A 23,618-nucleotide genomic window follows, 5' to 3' on the forward strand; every position below is an offset into this window, starting at 1 on the left:
TTAACTATTTAATACTAAGTAAACCAGAATAAAGTGGAGAGAGACGTATGCTTAAGAAAATAAACATTACTTTGGAAAAAAAACCAAAAGGAAGATTGGTTTCAGTAAACTGAACTGCAGCAGGAAGTCATAAAGCAGGAAGCATATGTTTGGTTAATCATCAGATCACTGGAAAAATGAATGAAGAAGTGCAAGTCCATAGATGCGCACTCTTGAAACACAATCTCTATCTACTTGTAAAGCAGTAATTTGTACCCAGCCAGCCAATATGCTGCAGGACACTACTTTGGAATAAATAATCCTCCCAGCACCCTGTTTTCATATGACAAAGGAAAAAAATAGAAAGTAAATTCGACTGCAAAATAAATGAGACATCAAAGCATGTTGCTTCTCAATAACATTCTTTAAGTGTCATATCTTGGCTGGTATCCCAGGATACCCGTGGAAATGACACATTGCATCTCAATGGGATTCTTTCAACAAAATATTTTAATAAATAAATTCAGGTTTTATCCTAACTTATTTGGTTAAATAAAGCTCTGTAGGCATTATGTGCAACAGATGTCAGAGCCTGATGGGCTTTTGTTCCAAATCCTAATTATTTGTGAAACTGCCATTTATAAATGCTGTCACATAATAAGACCAATAAACAATCCATCTAAATACCATAATTATGACTTCCTTCTGAAATGGCAAAAATCAAAGTCCTAAAGCATTTTTTTTCAAGGACAGTTCACAAAATAAAAAGCCTGTGTTCTGCCCTACCTAAAGTAAGGGACAAAACAGCAACTTTGTTTCTCACTTACCAAAATCCAAATATGAAGTGAATAACACAACCCTTTGCCAGGCATAAACGTATAGTCTCACCATTATTCACGAGAAACACAGACTAAGAAAGTCAGTCAATTTCCCCATTTTGAGAATAATGTTTTCAATAGTTTCGTCTCTTCCAAGAGACCTTTTCAGATAAAATTCTAAAATACAGACACTCAAAATATAGAACATTTCATAGCTTTCAGAAGATTCTTTTTACCGATACCAAATACAAGCCATGACCATGCTACTGGCCTCAGACCACATAAAACTTTGGCACTCTTCATAAAGAACAGGTTTAATTCAATATCTGGAAGCAGAGGGAAGCATCTTCTTAATTTCAGTGACTATAAGAGAACAAAATTACCCGCTTATTTTGCGTATTATCGTAAATACTAAAAAAATGAAATTCATAAAGTTTTAAACACAAGATGCCTCTAAATTGGCTACCAGAAATCTGGATTTAGAAATTTGGGACTAATCAGACAAAACTCCTGCACAACTGTTTAGTTTTAAGATTTTTTATGGATTCTGTTCTTAAAATTAGGCAAACATTCAGCTTCCTAATGAAGTGATGCCCTCAATCAAGATTTTATTGCCATTTTACCCTGTTTCAGTGACACAGCAGAGAAGAGTTGATATGCTATATGGTGCTTTCATGTCACATATTTAGGAAGGTGAAAGAAGAATCTGATAATTCAGCTTTTGATTTTGCATTTTTCTCTGATAACTTCAGAGCACCAAACACATTTATTTTTTGCCTCGTTGCTATGATTTTATTTAGATTGGATCCTAAGGTAACAACATAATAAGACATTTTGAAAGACAGTAAATACGCCTGCAGAATTCCTGGCACACGAGCAGAGAATCTGTCAAGTCTTCGCTTAAAATAAGCCCCCAAATCGAAAAACAAAAAAGCACAGCATTAAGTGCATTTTATTTGCAAATATCATATGCAAACAAATCATGTAATTACTTGGGCTGCAGGAAACTAATAGGGTACTACGTTTTTTCCTTCTAATAGCAGGAAAAATATCATTTTTCTGATAGCGTCCTTGATAAACAGATATCACGTCTAAACCTGAGCGTTTTCAATAACAGTGATTACAAAACGTGCCTTCCTAGATTGGTAAAAATGGTTTCTTCGTGTTTAAATTAAAAAATACCTTCCACTTGAGACACTATTTCTTGTTCTATCATTGATTACTGATGAAATTAAAATGATTCCAGGCTGCTTTGTAACATTCCTTTACATTTTTGTGATAGGTAGTAATTTTTTCTCTTCAGTTGTGTTATCCTTTGCATGAACACGCCCGGCCATCATTACCTTCTCTCAGCTATTATTTCCCTAAACTTTTCATCATTTTTGTTGTTTGTTGAACTATATCCAATTTATTTTAAACAGTGCCTTATCTTCTGCATTATCTTTGAGGATAATCATGAAAATTCTACAGGTAAGATTTACAGCACATCACTGCACATAAAGGGTGCGTGCCACCCAAGAAAGATTTTTTTAGTTTTACCTAGAAAGATATTAAAAAGCTGTATTTTACTCATGTTACAGCTACTGTGATAATTCTTGCACAAAGGAAGCATCTGAGTTAAATTTCATGGTGTCTTATAATACATCAGGACATAAACCAGAAAAATACATACGGGATTAAGTTTCCATAAAGCCCAAATGATCTGGCGTATGAAATAGGAGAAGGAATTTCATCCACTGCTATAATGTGGTCAGGGCACATGACTTCCACTCTGTCTCCATAGCTGCCTGCTACAACCAGGGAGCCAGAATAGCAACCCTGGCTCCTCCAGGCCACTCGTGAGGCTCCAGCGACCCATCACCTGGCCACCTCTCGTGGACACAGCTCGGGATGCGACAGACTCCTCCCGGTGCAGCTGTTTGGTGGCAGCATTCCTTACTCCCCTCTGTGCAGCCGCACACCCCAACTTCAGTGGTGCTCAAATATCAGCCATCGACCAGGTAACTTCAGAGCACAGTGATCGGTTGAGGATATTCATCTTCCCGTTCTAAGTTATGCTCATTTTTCATTTGCCTCAAGAACTTCCTTCTGTTTATCCCCGGCGCTGCCATCCCACACTCAACACACCGAGGTGCAAATTGCGATGCTTTCCATCGCTCTGCAAACTCCCTCCTGATGGAAAACTATACTTTTCAGTTTTCTTTGTAATAGATGAGCTATAAAGCCTCATTCCCGAGCAAACAGTTAAATTAAATTAGGAAATAATTTGTTTTAAATGTGAAATAAATTAATCTCTTATACGGCAGGATATTATTTCCTCCTTTCAGAGAGCTAAGAAAAGACAAAAGGTTTTTCCATTAAGAATTTGGTTTTTCCATTAAGAATTTTCCATTAAGAATTAATTCAGGAACTATTACTGAGCTCTTTACACGTTTCTGTAGTTGAAACCAGCAGTATAACAAGGGTACAATGCAGAGTTGTAAGGTTTTTGCTCCTAATACCTTTTCCTTGTCACATGATTATTTTCAGGGTTAAGAGGAAATGACACAACAATCTCACATGCAATTTAGCCTCCTCATTTTTTTTTCTTTAAAATATAGTGTACTTTATAGTGAATTTTTCATACCTTTAAATAGAGAAGTAGATATAATTTTGCTTTACGCCCATTCACAATGCAATTTGGAAGCTGTTCTATTTGTCAACCAGCAAAAGGTACGGTTATGTTCCTGTTCTTGAACGTTATTACTCAAAGCACAGAAGCAAGCAAATGACTGTACACTGACCTTCATCGGTTCCCAAATTATGTTTTTTATAAGCCTTGAATCTGTTTAAGGCGATCTGTGGAAATCTGAAACAAACTCGGTCTATTGCTTTATAAAGTAGATGGGTGTAAATGAGTTAAATGTTTCATTTCAGGCTCTTAAAATGTTAAATATAGAAAAAAATAGGATGAGGGAGACTAGAACTGGAAGGTGAGGTTTTAGAGAATATTTTCTAGTTACAGGCATCAATGATTATTTTGTTATCTTTGGTAAGTTTCCATTTCTGACAGAAAACCATCAGAAATCTGCAGAAGGAAAATGTCCTCTTAGTATATTTATTTTTAAAGGCATTGACCTTAAGATAACATTTAAAAGAAATTTAAGAAACATTTAAGATTTAAAACATTTAAGAAAATTAAGAAAAAACCTCCTCCCCCCTCAAATCACACCACCACAAATTGCTACCGCGTTTGATAGACCCAAGGCTAAGAAGCACATTGAAACAGATCTTGCATTTAAATTTTAATCCCTTGCACTCCACTTGATTTTCATAAGGATATGTTTAATATTGAGCAAATGCCTCACCTGAGTATTCCAAGGAAAAGTAAACTTAATTAGAAAAGCGTAAAATAATAAAGCGCATAAAATAACTGCAGAAAGCATTTTTCACTGTATGTCACTGCCTAACACGACAGGCCAGGATTACCTAACACTTAGGAGCAGCATCTCAATAATCCTTTTCAATAATTATAATGGAAAAGAGTTAATAGAGGATTTTTAGTTTTCTCCATTTGCTTTTAGTTATCTTCACCATTGTTTCTCATGACATAATAAAACCTTGCAATGAGCTCTGATAACGTTCATCTGCATGTTTTGAAGAAAGGTTAACTTAAATGTAACTCTGCAGGACAAGACCAATAGTAAACATATTTTCCAACAGAAAAAATGGCTTATAAGTTGACAGACTTCTTGACAGGCTTACAAATTTTTGACAGTTGTAAGATGGGAACTGTAACATTCACTAAGTATTTAATCTACTTATAAAGGCATAGAAACCTTCAGGTTGTAAAAGGCTTTTGGAGATCATCTCATCCAACCTCCTGCTCAAAATCAGGCTAACTTCTAAGCTAGGTCTGATTTCTCAAAGCCTTGTCCAGGCAAGGTCTGGATTTCTCCAAGGACGGAGGTTCCTCAGCCTCTGTGAGTAAAGCTGTCCAGGATTTAACTGCTCTCCATAGATGCATCTTTTTGTTCTGGCTCTTTCTCCTGTTACAATTTAAACCTAAATATGGTAAGAAATGCTGCTGCTTTTGTAGATACCGACACTCAGTTCACTTCTAACAGCACAGGTTTTGAAGGTTTGCCTTGGTAACAGTTTATAGTGTGACCAGTTATAACTTTGCACAATTTTTTTTTTGGCTTTTAAGTGGCATGGAGGGATTGAGAGTAAGCATTTATTTGTTCAGCATAAATTACAATTATGCAAAACAGAGGTGAATCCAGGACTGATACTCTAGTTCTGAATGGTCCTAATCTTAAATTCAGGAGCCACACACTGTAGACTCAAGCCCAGATCTGAAATAACTAAGAAGAAAGAAAAGAAAAAGTGGTCTCCAACAAAAATCCTGCTATTTCAGCTTGTGCTGCTGTTACGCCAGCTTGCATACGGTTAAATGATCTTGTCCTACTGCAATATATGGTGAGACTTTAAAAAGGTGACTCAGAGTTAAGGCAAATGAAATTACTACTGCTGTCGTCATGGTTTTGTCTTTAATTTAATCAGCTGTTTATCTGAACAGTTGGAAATGATAAATTTATACAAAAATAACTTCATCTCTCTTGCTAAATATTTTCCTGTATTAAGTTTATCATCAGATACAAAGCTATTGAATATTGATTTATATTGAAATGAGAAATGAGAAAGAACACTACGGTCCTAAAGGAATGCAGCACACAAGCCCTCAGTTCACCGTCATACGGCATGAAATTCAGTTTTAAGCACACATTTACTTGTGCTGCTGGAAGAGGATGACAGACAAATACACGAGTTAAGATCAGTGTCTGGTGGTATACGATTAGAACAGTACTTTTTTTTTTATTCAGCACCATTAAATTAATTATACATATTAATTATATGTAAATATAATACGTACATATCGGCACTTCTGGCATATAATATGTATAGATCGGCACAGATCTGGCATTCCAACGTGCATGTTCAATATATTTAAACTGCCTTATTTAAACAACTTGGAGCATTTCACAGTGTCACTGCATTTTCAGAAGTAAAATAAGTTTCGAATACTTTTGAGTAAGTATTACGGAAAAGGAATCTTCATTGTAGAAAACCCCTACAATCTTCCTGGAGAAGACATACGAACTAGGAAATACTAACCAGCAGGACATGTATTCTGGAAACCTCTCCTCCTCTTCAAAATTTTATCCTGCATTAAGAGTGATGAACTTCTAAGAGCTCTCTAAGTATAAAGTCCTCTATAATCTTCAGCAACTAGACAACATGACTTTTCCATATAACTAGCATCACAGCTATTCTATTAACATACAGTAAATGTAGGGCTTTAATGCTTTATAAGGAATTTTGAGCCTGAGTAATTTATCTGATATTAACTGGCTTCATATTCACAAATAGAATTCATGTAAAACCATGGATTTCCTCTACAGAAAGTTCATATTCTTACCTTTGGTGTCAGAAGTTGCATTGAATTTACTTGTGAAAGAGTGTTAGACATTCTACAGTTTAAGAGTAGTCACTAATAAGTTAGGATGGCAGCTGTTGTACATCTGAAGCTAACAAATGTTATGTGACCAGCGATGACTGGCATGACATGTGGCTGTAGCCTTTTTATACAGTTATGTTCTCAACTATTTTAAAAATGTCCACAAAAGTCCTTCACAAATACTGTTCCCAAGAAGTTCATGGAAAACTGATCCTTTAATATTTACTCCACTCAGTTAGTTGCATATATTCACACATTATCACAGAGCGAGAATCAAAAGTTTAAACAAAAGTAGTAATACAAATGATTCATTTAGAAGTCATGTTCTCAGCACTGTTGACTTAAGGCTGGATTCACTTGCTTCAAAGTACAGGGCATATGTTAAATTTCCAGCAATCAATTATCATTTCAGCCTTTGTATCTGCGATTAGAAATCCAGGCACATGCCCATATGGATAGACAAAGTGCAAAGACAGAACTGTCTTCCAGGCAAATTCCAAAAGCAAGTGTGAAGTTCAGTACTGAAATATCACTCCCTTTTCTGTCCTCATTCTCGAGCAGTACAAGCATTTTTGATCTATTTAATATTTTCTCGGTCTTCCTGCAGCTTTAACCTTCAGAAGCTTTATATTGATAAAAGAAGTCGATACCACTTTATGTCCATCCCAGGTGCCTACACCAAAAAAGACTTACTGTAAGGATTAAGAGGGTTTCAAGAGAGAAGAATTTCCAAAATGCAATTGATTTTACTCCCTTCACGCACAAGAAACAAACATCTCAAACATTTCTCTACACGATTCAGGCTACAATTTTTTTTGTCATTAGTGTTTTGCTACACTGTTACACTTAATAGAGTTAGAAAAGTTTTTTTCTAGGGAAAAGCTGATATCTTTGCATTTTATAGTTATCTTCTAGTCCCTGAATTTTTGGTGACTAGATGAAATATTTATACCTTAAAAAATGACATGAGACTATTTTAGTATTTAATAACTCTGAGACTAGGTCTGTTTCCCCTAGTTGTTATAATTTTGCCTGAACTGATCTTTGAAGTGAGGAGTTAACTGCTTTTCTTCCCCGATAGAAGAAATACAACTGGAAAAATAGAACAAAGTTGCTGGACATCCATTTCTTCCCGTGTGCTTAGGAGAGGGCTTTGGAGTACAGACCAAAGGACCCAAGAAGTTCCAGGCATTTGTAAAGTTGCTTTAATTAGGCCTTACCTGAAACATCCTTATATAGCAGTGATGGAGAGGATTAAAATAAAAAAATAAACATAATACTAGGAGTTGCTCAAACATAAAACACAATCTCTACTTTATTCCAAGTAATTGCCAGAGAAAAAAAATCAAGCAGCATGACCATAACTTTAGATTGCTTCTTAACAGCCTTTATATTACGACAGTACCTGGGACTGTATATTCACAGGTGAGAAAATACGGTCACATACTTTGGACTAGACCATTTAATGGCACAAATAACAGTGTTAAGTAGAGGGGAAGAGGGCAAGTTCTTCTTTCAACTGATATATTCACTCTCAAAAAAAAGATTTCATACAATCCATACTTTCAGTTCCTTATGCTATGTGATCATTAAAATACAAAATACATCATGTGCCAAACCCCTAACATTCGAGCAGCTGAGAAAAGACAAAACTTACTGAAAATATAATAAACCATGAGGAGATTTAGAAATTCTGTCTAAAGTAGTGAAGAACCACGTGTAATATTACACAAGAAGTGAGAAATGAAGAGGAAATTGGAGGACAAAGACGTGACTCCACATCCACAAGATTTGGCCAATGGAAGAGAATACAGTATGAAAAACAACATAAAGACAAAAGTAAATAATGTGATTCTATCCGTTACCTGTCATGTGTCCTCATAAAATCCCAGAACTTCTTAGTGCCATTCTGGGGAGAGAAAAAAAATAAATCAATCAGTAACATTAATTCCAACTGAAAAGAAACTGTAATGTAATTTAAGAAATCATAGCTGGTGTTTCTTTGAAAAGTTGGTATAGTCGATTTTATTTACCTTTATTCTGGATTTTGAAAGTAAGTGTTATAGATGATGAGAACTGTCTTAGGACAGTACAAAATCTTACATCCATAATATTATGCCACCAGCCAGCTTAAGACTGTAGTAGTCTTTGGGCTCAATTTTGGCCACAGTATCGACTTCAGATGCCCAATCCAATTCAGATGTGAGGAACCTATAAACAGCTACATTTTAACCAGTAAAAAATCCCACAGATCTAAGATAATCCATGCCCGGAAATGGTCTTATCTGAGGAGGACAGCTCAGCACTTGCCTCCTAACTAATATTTGGGAGTCAGAAGCCTTCATTCTAAGCCCTTACAAGGCCCGACAGCTGTTACAGCGCACTGCTTGCGGTGGCAAGGATATTGTCAAACAGTAGGCTTGAAGTCACTGCACTCATCCAAGGACTGGGAGACTTAAAAAGGATCCTTTTCTCAAGCTGGGCCAACTTCTGTACTCAGCTATCTTAAAAGAATGACAACCACTGCAGCACAGCTGAAACCAAACCTTGAAAACAAGTTTTCTTCCACAGTTTTATTGAACACATACACACACGCCTACATTTATATTATATCTTCTATGATCAACTATATCAGTTCATAGATACCAATTAACAAAGACACGTATATAATTCTTTACCCTGCTTATTAGAAGTGTGAGGATATTTTTCAGCTGAAAACCAACTCAAGACACTTCACTCCCAGGTCAGTTTTAAGCCTATATAAGGAATCAGTATGTAGCCAGAGGAAATTCTTTTGGTTTATACCTTTCTCTTATTAGCAAGGAAAGAACTAGACCTGCTGAAAACCTACACGCCTAAAATACGCTTGATGTGAAAAGTAGAACAAGCTCTCTATAATAAAGTATGGTTAAATGGATGATCAAACCCTGAGCAACCGGTTAATGATTTAAAGCAGGTAAATGTGAGCAATGTTAGAAGAATCAAGTTCAGTTGGTGGGTAAAGGTGCCAACCAATATAGACAGGCCCTTCAGCTCTATTACAGATGTCATGGCTACCAAGTACACAACAGCTGGTGGGGATTAGATAACAAGCACTGTGGTTCAGAGATTAAGCTCCTGAGCTTTATGAGTTTACTAAGCTTTTTGGAAGGGTGACCGTTTGCTTGCTAGCTGGGTTTTCCTTGATTCCCACAACTCTAATTATAAACAGTTGTTCACTTCAAGAGAAACTCTAGTCTACTCTTCCATCGGTGTCCACACATACCTTCTGTTAGCATTGACAGGAATCAAACGCATGCGTTAGAAGAGAAGTCCTGTCGTTGCTTAAATGCAGTATAACGTTGAAAGAGAAAGAAAGAGAGCAAATTTTCAGTGTGAGTTTAAATATAAAAGCTGTTGTTTATCAAGCTGAGCATATATCCAATCTGTTCCACCTGGTGAGAGATAGAGGAACAACTCTGAAAGGACTGTGACACAATACAGAACTTCAAGACTTGAACTTCATAGCATAGGCTGTATTGTGTGGTAAGACAATTTAAGGTATTAAATGTGTAAGGTGCGCTCAATCCTTTTGTAGGTTTATTTCTACCTGTAAGACACATATTTGTGGGTTTTTCTCTGTTTGCAGATTGCTGTGCAATTTCCTATTTGACATGAGTGAGTTAGGAAACCGAGGACCAAGGATAATATCTTCTGCATGTACTTTCATATTGGTTTTTTTCTGTTTTAACCTTTCTCTGCCCCAAATGTTAAGACGTATTACCATCATCATTTCTCCATTTTTTAATGTCCACTTACAAGAAATGTGGTTGTCCTGCCAACAGAGACGACAAAAAGGACTGAAATAAGGCTCTTCTTGCATTAATTTATGCTCTGAATCCTGTGATACTATTTCCTAATGTGTGATTCCAGCAGCAATCTTCCTGCCTCTTTCCTCCTGCCACCATTTTGCAAAATATAGAACCTGATTACTTTGGAGCACTTCTGAAAGGGTTTCAAATAGCTGCGGAAAATTACACCCTAGAGAATGATCCTCATCCAGATGGGATCCATCAGATTTCAATGACCTCTCCTCAAGGATGAGCCTATTATCATTAACAGAAATCCACCTCCCAGACGTTTGCATTTTTTCTAACAGAAAGTAAAAGAAGGAACTTAGTATCTAAAAAGAAATTAATCAGGAAATAAAATCTATGTTCTCTGCTTTCTAAGTAGCTGACCAACATGCAAGGCACTTTCTCTAGAATAAGATTTGATTACGTTAAGATTCAAATTCAAAACCAGCCTGAGGCTAAATCAATTTGAGTCTGCCCATTCAAAATGTTGGTTATCATCCTACACTCTGACTGGACCATGTTTGTTAAGCTATTTTCTGCCTATATTTGAATAAAAAATTATTTCATATGATCAACCTGCACCTGTCCAAATAAATAAATCAAAAACAAATGAAACATTCCAACATCTCATTGTTTATAGTGGCAGAAACTCAAATGAGCCCCATTCATGCCCTGTTGTCCAAGTCAAATGTAATTTGAACCTAACTGTATGGAGTTGAGTTTCTATTGTACCCAATGCGTGGTTCTTTCCTAACAGACTCGTATGAAGGTTGCTAATTATTAATAGCATGTAAACAGTTACCAATGGTTCTTATGCTGCTTTACATACTTTACAGAACATTAATCCTAACCAGTTTCTAACCAACTATATCAAGCTGTATGTAATATCTCTATCTTATTTTTAAGACAAAAATATTAATTGCTGAAACTGATCAAGATTCATGCTTTTAAAAGCCATGATTACTTGTTAAACTGTTCCGTTCCACGTATCCTGGCCTTTAACAATGCTCTCCTATCACCACAGATAGCTGAAACAAATTAAAGGTATCACTGGTCAACCTCACTGCCAAAAAAAGAGAAATATCTGTGAAATACAAAAGCGCTCTCAAACTCTTGATGTTCTTCATTTTAATAAACATATATATTTGCATTATTATCAAATAGACCATTCTCCAATACCTAATAAGGATCAAAGTATCTCACAATGAACTGAGAAAAGCAAGAATAATTGCTTGGTGGGAGAGCTATCTAAAAACTGACGACAGGAAGGAGAAAGGACTATATTATTCCATTTGAGAAGGATTTTAAAATGATTCTTCAAATAGAAAATGTGTTCTGTAATGTTTTATAGCGACCAATATGTCAAAAGTATTTTATATTAATTTTCATGTGTTCAGAATAGCAATTCTGATACTGCAACTGAGTTGTATAACACACATTTGATGCATTAAAACTTTAATCATAAAGTAATCACACTCTAGTTCTGTGTTCAGTGATCAGGTTCTGTGATGTTGCAATGCTGAACTACTGCACATAGTATGTGTAAATTAATAAAGCTGTATTCCAGGAGAGGCAGAATGTGAGACAACTTCGTTTCACGTTACACAGAAGACAGATTACTTACATAAGCACAAATTGCTCAAGAAAGCTGTATCAGGTCAGATGAGATGTCCATCTTGCCTAGTATCCTTCCTCTATAGCAAAAGGAAGATTTAGGAACAGAGGAAGCACACAGCAATGCTTCCCCAGAATACTCATCCAAATCTTTGATGAAAGGCAGAGCTGAAGGATGTCAAAAGACAAGCCCTCAAGAAGGCATCCAAATTAAACAGAGTCCTTCTCCATCCCAAGAAAATAAGAATAAATAGCCATTTCTGTGCTATTTGAATGTGCAACAGTGTTGCTACAAGTCCTGCTTATCTTGTCCGTTAAGACTGACTTGATAATGGCATTGAAAACTTAGTCAGAATTAATAGAGTATCCTACCAGCTTGACAGTCTGCACAAGGAGAACTCAATCCCTTCTGGTTCAAGGAATTCCAGGACAACCACGCACTGCAAAGAGCTCCCTGTGACGCAAGTGTTGACAGTGGATGCAAGCTCAGAAGATGTGACTCCTACCAGCAGAGAGCTGTTTATGATGCCACCCATACTTGATCACCACATTCTTTGTCCTCCTTCCATCCTTGAAATTATTTTCCTAACTATCTTCCTGCACCTGCTTATCACCAGAATTACAGGCAGGAGCCTGTTCACGCCGTCTGCTATGGATAAGTTGGACTTGTCTGCAGCCTATAATCAAAATACCATTCTTTTTCCCACCTACACTCTCTCTGTCTCTGGCTAAAATGCTTTAAGAATCACTGCACCAGGGATACCACTGTCCTCTGCTTTCCTCCACTACCTTAGGCAATATAATGTCTGAACAACATGGTAAATTGCAATCAGGATACACACGCAAAGGATAACTTTTGCTTACATGTGACAGACCCTGGATATGCTTTGAAACAAATCCCCTGGGAGTTTCCCTCTACTCTTCATTTGGGGCACCCTGAATGCCTTCCTCCCTCTTTTCCCTGAGGGCAGCTCGTGCACATCCCTTGAGAAGCTCCTGAAGAATCTCATACATCAGGTATTTGTGTCTCCACACATACCAATATTCAGCTCAGTGCTGCACTGATATCATCCGGGACTTCAAGCCCCAACTCCTGCTACCCAACCAAACCAATTCCCCCTCAGTTTGGCTCTGTTCTCTGCTGTTGTGTACAGCCCTGCTGGGACTCATGACAATTTCTGCCTAGATGAAGCTTTTTCAAATGGAGGGAATTAAGTACTTAAACACAATTTCTAGAGAGAGATCATAGAATCATAGAATCACCAGGTTGGAAAGGACCCACTGGATCATCGAGTCCAATCATTCCTAACAATCCCTTAAACCATGTCCCTAAGCACTTCATCAACCCGTCCCTTAAACACCTCCCCAAGGACCAGCTCCAAAGACCCTGCCAAAGAATGAGATCCGTTTATAAATAATGAAAGTGGAGTAGAGCTGTGGTGCCCCAGTCATAAGAAGACCTGCAACTCTTCAACGCTACTGAGTTTCACGATTAGGAACACAAAAGGACAGTGGTGCAGCAACCGTGCAGCTAAAGGTAACCTAGGTACAGTGCCACACTAAGGGCTGATATGGCAGAAGTCTGTAAAATCATTAATGGCTTTAGGAAGGTGATTGTGAAACAATTATTCACTGTTTCTCATAATACAGAAGGACTCTTTCATAGCTGGCTGTGTGAGAAGGAAGCCTAGAGCCTATCTGGGCCCTGAACCATCTCCTTTCAAGGCACCAGTGCTTAAGCCCAGCAGCGATGCAGAGAAATTTGCCTTGTTTGCTGTATGTGTAAAAGAAGTAACAGATAGCTTCTGAAACACCTACGTGCAAACTGTGTTATATATAAGTTTTATACTTGAGTAATTAAAGGTTTATACTTCTTAGTTTTCATTAAAAGTTTAATTCTGAAGAGCAAACTTTACATTTTCCAGTGGGTCCTTTCCAACCTTGTGATTCTGTGATTCTGTGATTTTAGTGTAACAGGTGCAAAAACACTCACAAAACCTCTTTAAAATGCTTCCTTTAACTCTATGTAATAATTGTTAAACAATGTAATGCAAGGGTATCTAAAATAAATCCTCAACACAAACGTTTACAGTCACAGATTTCCTGTAGTTACTCTGTTGGGGGTTCAGACCACACAACAAATCAAAATTTACATTGAATTTGCCCTGATTTAAATGACAGCCAAACTTCTTGTAATGACCTCTGGGCAGGCAATATGTGACTGAAGCAGAAAGAGTACTTCACCAAAATCTACTTAAAGCTTCTCCTATTTTATTTGCCTTATTTAAGAATTTAATGATTTTTAAAGCTACTGAATTGAAGACATTGGCCAATGTCATCTTCCATGTTTATCCACAGGCAAAATTCTGCTTGGACAGACTTGCCAAGAACTGTAAAGACACACCAAAATCACTCCTGTAAAAATGGTTCATAATTGTATAATAAATTTTTAAGGAGATTGGTAACAGGCTAAGCAGGCAGATCACTTAAAATGTTAGTGACAAATGTCCGAAATAAGCAAACTAACTTCATATATGCCACTAAAAGAGGGCAAAAAAATTCTGTCCATGACAATGATTAACTTCTTACTGTTTACATTACAGCAGAGACAACACGATGTTTGGCAACCCATTGTGATAGGCACTAAATATATGTGGTGGGAACAGTTCCTGTTCAATGATCTTACAGTTCAGTTAGAGCCCAGACAAAAGTTGGTGTAAACAAACAGAGGCAGTTAAGGAAAAAAAGACAAATACATTATGGTATAGATAAGCGTATAGATAAGCTACATGCACAAGTTATGAGGGTTAAAATGGCAAACAACAGTCATGATCCTCTTGCCTCTACCAGTTGGACTGGGTTTAAAGCAGTTATCCAAGAAGTAAATGGTCCATGTTTGTGAAAAAACTCAACTCGAGAAGTTGAAGCAATTATAACATAAAAATAACTCTGTCCTCATTGCTCCATTTACTCTGTTTTCAGGCTGGTAAGACACAAAAGCAGTTGATGTCCTTAATGAAAACGGATTATGACAATCATTCATGAATCAAGTAATAACACTATAGGTAAAGAAAACCAGATAAGATAATTAATTGGCAAATAACGGTCTTAAACCAGAGTCAGCAAAAGCAAGCAAGTGTGCAGTCTCTATTTAATGATTTACATGTAAAACTCACTTCAGGAATAATCAGATTTTGCTTTTTTCCATTCTTAAATTTTTTTTTAAGGTTTGAGGGTATTTTTTTCTTTAAAAGCATGTTTGAAACTTGTTTTTCTATTGCACTCAACCAATCTTCTCTAAATTGATCTGCACAGTTTGATATCGTTGTGCACAGCAATGCCTCTATCTGGAAATTCACTGTGCATTCTTATTGAGGTGTCTACCTGTTCCCCAGAACTGCATGGCAAGAGAACACCAGATTTGTCAAGTTATTAGATGGCTTTTTATCCGGTTAATCCAGATGAGCAGCACGCTTCGGGAATCAAGTAACTGACTCATGAAGACAGACAAAAGTCTACACCAACACAGCCACATCCTGCAGCCTCCCGCCACCTTTATTTCCTTAAGTGGTTTTAGCTTAAAGCTTTTCAGTCATATTCACCTTTTTACGACCGATAAAAGCTCCAAGAAGTAAATTTGCAATAAAAGCAACTCACTGATTTATTACTTTCTGGTTTATAAAATATATGCTCCTACAACGGGAAAATACGCCCTGAAGACACGCATGAGCTACTGCCTCTGCTTAAGTCACAGTTCTTGGGCTAAAAGGGGGGGATTTTCCCTGTGCTAAACCCAGTAGGACAGGAGCTACTGGGTGCCAAAATTTAGGCTGTCTTCCCTCTGTCAATGAACTTTTCCCTTCCTTTCTCCACTCACTGGAGCAGAAGTGCTCCTATTGGCTGAGATTTCTTTATTACATTTCTTTTTTTTTCAGCTTAATGGGATCTGATGTCACATCTGTAGCAGTTTTCAGTTGAAATGTGAGGATTTATAATCTAACATAAAATATTTCTTGCCAGCTGAATTATTAATGCTATAACTCTTTGTTATATATAATCAATACATAACGTTACCAGTGCCCACAATGATGTGCCCACAGAACTTATACTTTCAGGCCAAACTTAAGACTTAATATTTTATGCCTCTCACCTTACTGTCACACAATTAGTGACCAAATTACCTTGCACTGTCTAAATAATTTTCATAATATTCTCAGCACTATGTCACATTAAAAAAAAGATGTAAATTAATAAAACAATAAACCATCAGCTTTGACCCCCCAAAATCCATGATATTTTTTTAAAGAAATAAAGTACTAGTAGTCAGCATGATAGTGTAAAATCTGTATGATGAACAGAAATCAGACAGAGGAAGATAGCTAAAGCAAGTTTGGACTTGTGATGCTTTCCAAATAAGAATGGAATGGAATGGAATGGAATGGAATGGAATGGAATGGAATGGAATGGAATAAAATAAAATAAAATAAAATAAAATAAAATAAAATAAAATACCTGTTCTATACATTTTAAAAGTTTCATTGCTTCCTGTTGAAAATTTTATTGGATTAATAAGTTAGTGGGGTAGTTTGTGTTTATAGAAGCTAGTGAGCTGCCATGCTGTATCTAAAAATCTTCTTCATCCTAAAAGAAACACGGCAAAGGAACAGTCAAAAATTCAAAGGCAATTAATATTCAACTTTTTAATCTCAAAGAAAAAACCTGTCCTGAACAGACTATCTGCATATGAAAAGTGTGAAATAACAACTTATCACAGCTTTTTTGACTACTTTAAAGGCTTGATATGTGATAAATCGGAGAAAGCTGTCTTCTTTCTTTATAATTACAGATTTCATAGAAAGTATTACATATCTTTCAATATGAAATGAAGCACTTTCAGCTTGGCATAAACCAGGCAACTCTATTAAAAAATATATAAAATCAATAAAATTATTCTCATTTTCATTAGTTAAGTGCTTGGCCCCTTTATTTTTTTCCTTTTGTATGTATACACGAGCATTACAGAACTGTCTTCTGGTTGGCTATCATATTACACAACTACTAATTTAAATGTGAAGTGTTACTATTAAACTCACTCAGTCGTAGGGTGCAGTCCCTTAACAGTGTAAGTCAATGGAAACCCAGGCTGTACATCCCTGCTCTATCCCTACCCCATCACCAATGTAACCATGCAGTAATCTGGTTTTGTGAATTGATCTGATAAAAACCCAAAAGTGCTCTACTATACTATAGTACTATAAAACCTACTATAAAACCCCAGGAAAAAAATTGATTTTCAGTAGTTAACATGAATGCAATGCCATTACATACATCCCAAGTTTTCAGCAAGGACTATTAAACAGAACAGCCTTGGTTTACTCAAAATTAGGATGGAGATGTATCTGATGAGTAGTGGTCTAAAGAAAGGCACATGCACACAAAAAAAAAGCCTAAATTACAATTTCAGTCCACACCCACTAATCCATTCCATCAGACTGCACACGCTGGAGTAAATGAAGCCTCATCTTCAAAAGCAATTTGCAGAATTACTTGCTGATGTTGAAGAACTACTTCAAAAGAGGTTAAGTGTTATGGAATTTTACTGTTTTTTAAACAAGCCACTGTTTAAAATCATGAGGAAGGAGGGGAGTGTTTGTTTTTTAAACAAAGCTTGTAAGAGTTCATTGCTAAACTATCCAGCGTGTTTATTTTAAAAGCATCATGATTACAAATAATGGCATTTTGCAGTTTTTAACTTACTCCTATTCAAATGCTTCAGTTAGAAATGACTCTTTTTACTACTTTTGCGGGAACTGCATCCTAAAATACGAAGTCATAACTTCTCAACAACGTCCAAAATGAGTGTCCCATCTGAAGCACAAACACTACCGCTGCTAACTGGCTTTAAATGACAATACTAGCAATTTCATAAGTAAGACTAAGCTAGCAAAAGCTCATGGGGACAAATCATCCTGTAAACACTAAAGAACAACGTGCCAGCCCCAGCTGACGCAGCAGTTGCCGGCACAGCAGGGTAAAGTTGCTCCACTGCGCTCATTTTATGTATGAGGATCTTGAACAAGAGACAGAGGTGCTCAGCTCGATGTGACAGCGAAGTCTTTGGGGCATGGACTTGACTTCTTATCTGAAATTATCTGGAAGACATAATGGTACTTCTTGAAGACAGCATGTTTACCGGTGGAGACCACACCAGGGATACCTCAAGAGACATAAAACCTAAGGTCATAGACTGTAATTTTTACAACCCATATCAATTTTCTCTTCAAAGTGAGGGTTCTTCTGGCAGGAGTCTGTAATGAAACTGCAAACAGATGGTTATGGCAATAGAGTTTACCGTTCAAAGGTGCATTTTTTTCACACTTTAGGAGGTAAAATAAACAATAGAGAACACATTAATTTATTCAACTGTTAATGCAATACTGGGCCAAGCCACTTTGTTCATTTTATGTACATCAACTGCCAGAACAATTACAACTAAGATACTTGATGTGTAAGTAAACTTTCTGGTATAATCCTCTGGAAGTTTACTTTTCAGGTCACAGTTTGTTTTTTGTGTGTACTTTTCAACAATGGAGTTGTTGCAGTTTAGCTTGGCATTCAGCTATCAGGATGATCACTTACCTTGAATGAAATTTATAAAACATGACAATTAAGCATGTATAAGCGCACTAAATTAAGTCAAATCTCTTTTCTCTCCTTGTTTTTCTGTTTTTAATATACATTATTATCAAGAATGACTGCATAGCCATATCAAACAAGTTTTATTCCAAGGCAAATATGTAACAGCCTACTGAAATCTATATTACAAAGAATACGGATATGGTGCTTGTGTTAAGAAACATGATATGCACAAAGGTCAAATTTATGACTTTTCTCATATCATTTTACTGCCAGGTCAGCATATAATTTAAGGTTACAAGTTGTGATACAGATGGGGCTTTCCTAGACCTAAGTTAACTCCAATTATAATGAAAGAAACTAATTGCTAATAGATAAGAATTCTCAGACTCTAGTATATTGCATACAAATGACAAAATTTAAAGCAAGTATGCAACTTTTCTGTGTTTTACTTAAATTTCTATCGTATCATTAAATTTTGCTGCATGTATTTTCCCATTTTCGCCAAATTTTGGTTTCCCTTTGAAGCCTGTTACACACTCTTCTTTTGCAGGGCTAAAAGGAACTTACACTTTGCATATTTACAAACTTACTAACATTGTTTTTTCCACAAAATTACAGTAAAACATGAAATCTGAAACTATGTCAGGAAACAGCTAAGGAATATATTGCTAATACTGAAAATGATTAAACAGGGATGATATAATTTGCAAACCGTGTTTTCAGCTGAGGTGACTGCAAAGTACTTTTCTGTAAATAAGTACTGTACTTTCAAAGAGATGGATTACCTATCTCACACAGCCACTTATATCCATACTTGCTGAAAACCTGCATAGGAAAGGCCATTTTTGTCTGTATTTTTCTATTATTTTTAAAGAAAAAAAAATCATACGATTTGCAATAACATTTTATCTGCAAAATTACTATCATAGGGACAAAACCCCAGAAAATTTAAACTACTAAAATTTCTTTTGCTATGCTTTCTGCTTAATCTGACCTAAATCAGCACTTCTGTCAAAACACTATCACTTTCCCTTTCCCTGCTTTCTGCAAGGTCTCCTGTGTGCAAACAGCACCAACATTACCACAACCACACACTGAGCAACACTATCGGTGTCCCCTGGTTAAAGCAACTCACCACAAAAAGCTTGTCCATCGCTAGTCATGTTGCCACTGCATAAAGTTATGCGCCACACAAAAAAGGGGACAACTGTGCCTGTAATTTCATGTCTCACATTGTACAGTTCTATCTGTCAAATAATTAAGGACGTGTTACACTTAATATTGTTCAATGGGATTAATATACATTATCTTTTAAAAGGATCAGAAGCTACAAGTAATTGAGACAATTGTCCTGGGAAAACAGTGGTTAGAAATGGTAATATTTTGTCTTCTGAATTCTGTATCAGGACAAGCAAAAGTGATACTAACATTAAAATATACCTAACATACTAACAGACATACATTAAAAGCACATCTCTCTGGAAAAAAAGAGCATGGAACACTTTTGTTTAGTTTATTGTACACGTTACACATCCCCTGAACATTAAGAGCAATAAAAAAAAAATCCCCTGAACAACCTAAGAAGCTGAGAAACATAGAACCGGGAGGCACACCTGCCAGCTGCAGCTCAGAGAATAAAAGCCAGGCAAACACCTCAACCAGAAAGCTGCTGAGAACTCCTAGGTGTTCTGTGTTTCGTTTAATTTCTGGAGTTTTCCTTATTTGTATAAATTATTACATATTCATTGAGTTAGAAACAAACAAACAAACAAACATGGCCTTTGTAGTTCAGTAATAAACGAATCTGGGGAACACGAAACACGGGTTCATAGCCCTGCTCCACTTTATAATCACTCATGAACAACTCTAAAACACAGCATTTATGAAAGCACTTTGTAGCATCAAATAACCTTCACTTTTACGGTGCTCAGCGGAAAGTCGAAAGATTTGAATTTAAGACTTTACTCTGAACCCCTGTCATTTCAGGCACACGACAGAACGTCTAATCCCCTTTACTGAATAATGTCATACTCTGTGGTGATATCTACACAGCAATATTTGTCCTAAGATTACAAAACTATTTCTGCTCCGCTACTTAACGAAGCCTTAATGAAGTTCAGTGACGCTAAGTCACTAAAGACAACATTTTCCAAACTGCTACATTTTACTGAGATATAACTAACGATAAGAAAAATAAACTTTGGTTTAAAATTTTTTAGAAGAGACAAAAAGAATGAAAAACACCTCCAGGAAATCTCTTTTAATCTTTCCTGGTCCACTGGCAGCCGCTTCTTTTGACTACAGTTACTGAGATAAAGCATCTGACTGTGAAATTTCAGTCTAGTTATGTTTAATGACAGGCAGGGGAAATAATTCTGCAGTCATCATAACATACCTAAATCAATTATGACTGTAGTAGCTGTTCCGAGATAGCGATTCAATATAAAGTACCCACTGCGAGTCTGAGACCCCACAGTAGATGAGAAACCTCACTTCATATTCTTGAACTCCTTTCTGTACTCATCCTGTGCACTCACAAGTCAAAATATCCTTTCAGGAAGAGGATAGATAACTGGACAAAGATAGATAGATAGATAAAGATAGATACTGGACAAAAAGATAGATACCGGACAAAGACAACTTTGGTCCAAATCACATTCCCACAACTCATGATTCCCGCGACCACTTATTGGCATCGTACCGTAGAGAATCTGAGTCTGCTGAAGACAACCTTGTGTCTCTCTCTGAGTGACATTCACCTCACTGACTCCAACAGGATTTAGGGCTCTCACCTCATCTCTGCCCGCACAGCAGGTAGAGAAGCAAACATAATTATAGAAAGTAGAAGGAGAAAATCAATCTTAAAATCACCAGTTCCAAAGCAAGCACTAACGCCCACAAGCGTCATTTCTTCTTTGCTACCGTAGGTCATGACCCTCACCCATGAGAGGAAGGAAAAAACTGTCCTTTCATCATTAATTTCACTGTGCCATTGAGGAAAACAGCACTGACAACACCATAAAACCGCAGTTTAAGTTGCCACTGGTATTTCAGCCAAATGCTAATCACCACCATCAATGGTCTAATATTTCTCATTACCTCTTTAATCATTCTAACAAATTCCACTGCAACTTATACAGGGGTCTGATTAAAATCTTCTCCGGTTGACAAAGAGCCAGCAGGAAAAAAACGATCCCTTTTCTGCAACAGTACCAGATCACTCCATTTTAGATAGATAATAAAGCTGCACTAAAAACTATGCAGTTGATGACTGCTGTTTTAATTTCAGGCACAAAAACTACCAACTCTGTCACCTGAAGCAGAACGCTGATAAGAAAGCCTCTGTGTATGCAGCTGTATCATTAGAATTGGATCCAAAAAAACCCAGGACAGAAAACAATCCTTCGTGCATAACTTCAACGTTACTTGGTTTTGCAAAGGCATCTGTAAAGCAATAGCAATATGTAAAATAAGTGTGATTTTTAAAGTGATTGACAAATCTGTCTATGTATTTATAACTTATGAAAATATTTCTGATGCAGACATTGAATTAATGCCAGAACAACACAGCTCGATGAAATGTACACCTTGCTTCACACACCAGTTTTGGACGTGCCAACACAGAACCAGCAATAAGAAGACCAAAGTTAAGATGCAGCACATAGGAGATCCTAAGTTTTACCAAAGTTGGGACCAAAGGCAGGGGCAGTACCACAGTGTCTCCATGGTGAAGCAAGAGCAGGGAAAGGTGCCTCCTACACACCGAGTCTCAGAGGAATTCAAGGTTACTGCTTACCGCAAATGTTTTCATAAACAATATCCTGGGATTTTTAGCACATCTCCTCAGCAGTTCTGAATACCGCGAGCATGTTAAACGTACTCATTGCTGCTTCTGTTGGCTCCTTCAACAGAATACCGAAACACCTTAAGCTCTGAGACTCAGTCCTGAGCATGCAGAGGCATTAAAGCAGCATCTACAGAAAAGCCTGAAATTATGCACAAAGAATTAAGTTGATAAATTCACTCCACAGATTCGGCAAGGCTAGTCTGAAGAATTGACTTCCACAAGTAGTACAATTACATGCCATCCCTTGAAAGAGTAAGATACACTTCTCCAACAACAACAACAACAACCAAAAAAAAGTATACAAAAGACAGCCCTGCAGAAAGCTCTTTCTTTTCTCTTTCATCCACTCCCCGAGGCACAACTGTTAGGTGTGGTTTGTCATCCCACTTCACGCCGTACCGCAAGGCATGCCACTGTTCTCTCATAAGGGCTGCAGAAGAATGCACAGACAGAGGGGAGGGAAGACACAATGCCAACTGGCATTCATCTGCTTTTTTTTGATAAATACTTCAAAAGCATTTATTCCAACAGTTTTTCCGTTTAGCGAAATAGCTTCCCCGACTCGCTTTTTTCAGCCCCTGGGTGTGATTAAATCTGTACTCTTCCACACCCCCAACATAATTCTTATACTTAAATCTTGACATTTATATTATTACTTTTACAAATTAATCTTTCTCTATGGAGTGTACCATGCTGCTCTAGGGAAGCTCGTATGTTCCGTGAGTCTTGTGAGAGCTCTGCCAAGAGGTTTTAACTCCTAGACAGATCAAAGAGAAAGAAACGAGATAAAAAGAAGCAGGGTTCTCCAAACTGACATGTCAACCACCTTTCCTCAACAAGAAAAAACAATGGTTTACAGAAACAATCAGGGACACAATCAGGTTTCAAGTTTGGATGAACAATCCCCTAAAGTACAACAGTAGTCATTTCTGTACTAATGATCACAGACTGTTTTCACTGAATTGGAGGCCAATAACCTCACATTATGCTTTAACCTATCTGAGCAGTACAAATCAATTCAGTTACAGATCATATTTTAGGCTATACAAACTGCAGTGTTACAGCAATGTAACTCCAAAGAGCAACACAAGCTGCCTACTTAAGTCCAATATTTTGAAGTGTCAGAAATGTTACAAAGCTGAAAGCAGAGTGCTAAGTGCAGACTTACATATGAAGTTCTAAAATAGATGTGCCAGAATATATGATAGCCAAGTTTGCTTCTAATCCTGCTGCTTCATAAGCTCGACAAGCATAAGTGGCCAAATAATAACAAAGGTATGTCTTAAAGACAAAACAAAACTGAATGAAGCCAACAGTGATAGTTTATTTCAGCAGTTCAAGATAAGAATACATACAAGAGCTATATAGCCTCATATTGTAAAGAA

General features: G+C 36.8%; 1 protein-coding gene across 6 annotated transcripts in view; it reads right to left on the bottom strand.

Annotated features, from left to right (window-relative positions):
* Window positions 1-23,618, bottom strand: part of NUDT14 (nudix hydrolase 14) — a 65,953-nt gene that overhangs the window by 25,655 nt on the left and 16,680 nt on the right. For 4 of the 6 annotated variants that reach the window (XM_054066880.1, XM_054066881.1, XM_009564390.2 and 1 more), the window contains one exon: window positions 8,163-8,206. The exons of 1 other annotated variant lie outside the window; for it this stretch is intronic. In XM_054066880.1, the coding sequence (XP_053922855.1) occupies window positions 8,163-8,206 (44 nt within the window). Of the gene's footprint in view, window positions 1-8,162; window positions 8,207-9,562; window positions 9,621-23,618 lie in introns of all 6 variants that reach the window. One more of the 6 variants, XR_008449942.1, reaches the window with a different exon arrangement.

The sequence above is a fragment of the Cuculus canorus genome, chromosome 5 (genome assembly GCF_017976375.1).
Source record: "Cuculus canorus isolate bCucCan1 chromosome 5, bCucCan1.pri, whole genome shotgun sequence".
Lineage (NCBI taxonomy): Eukaryota > Metazoa > Chordata > Aves > Cuculiformes > Cuculidae > Cuculus > Cuculus canorus.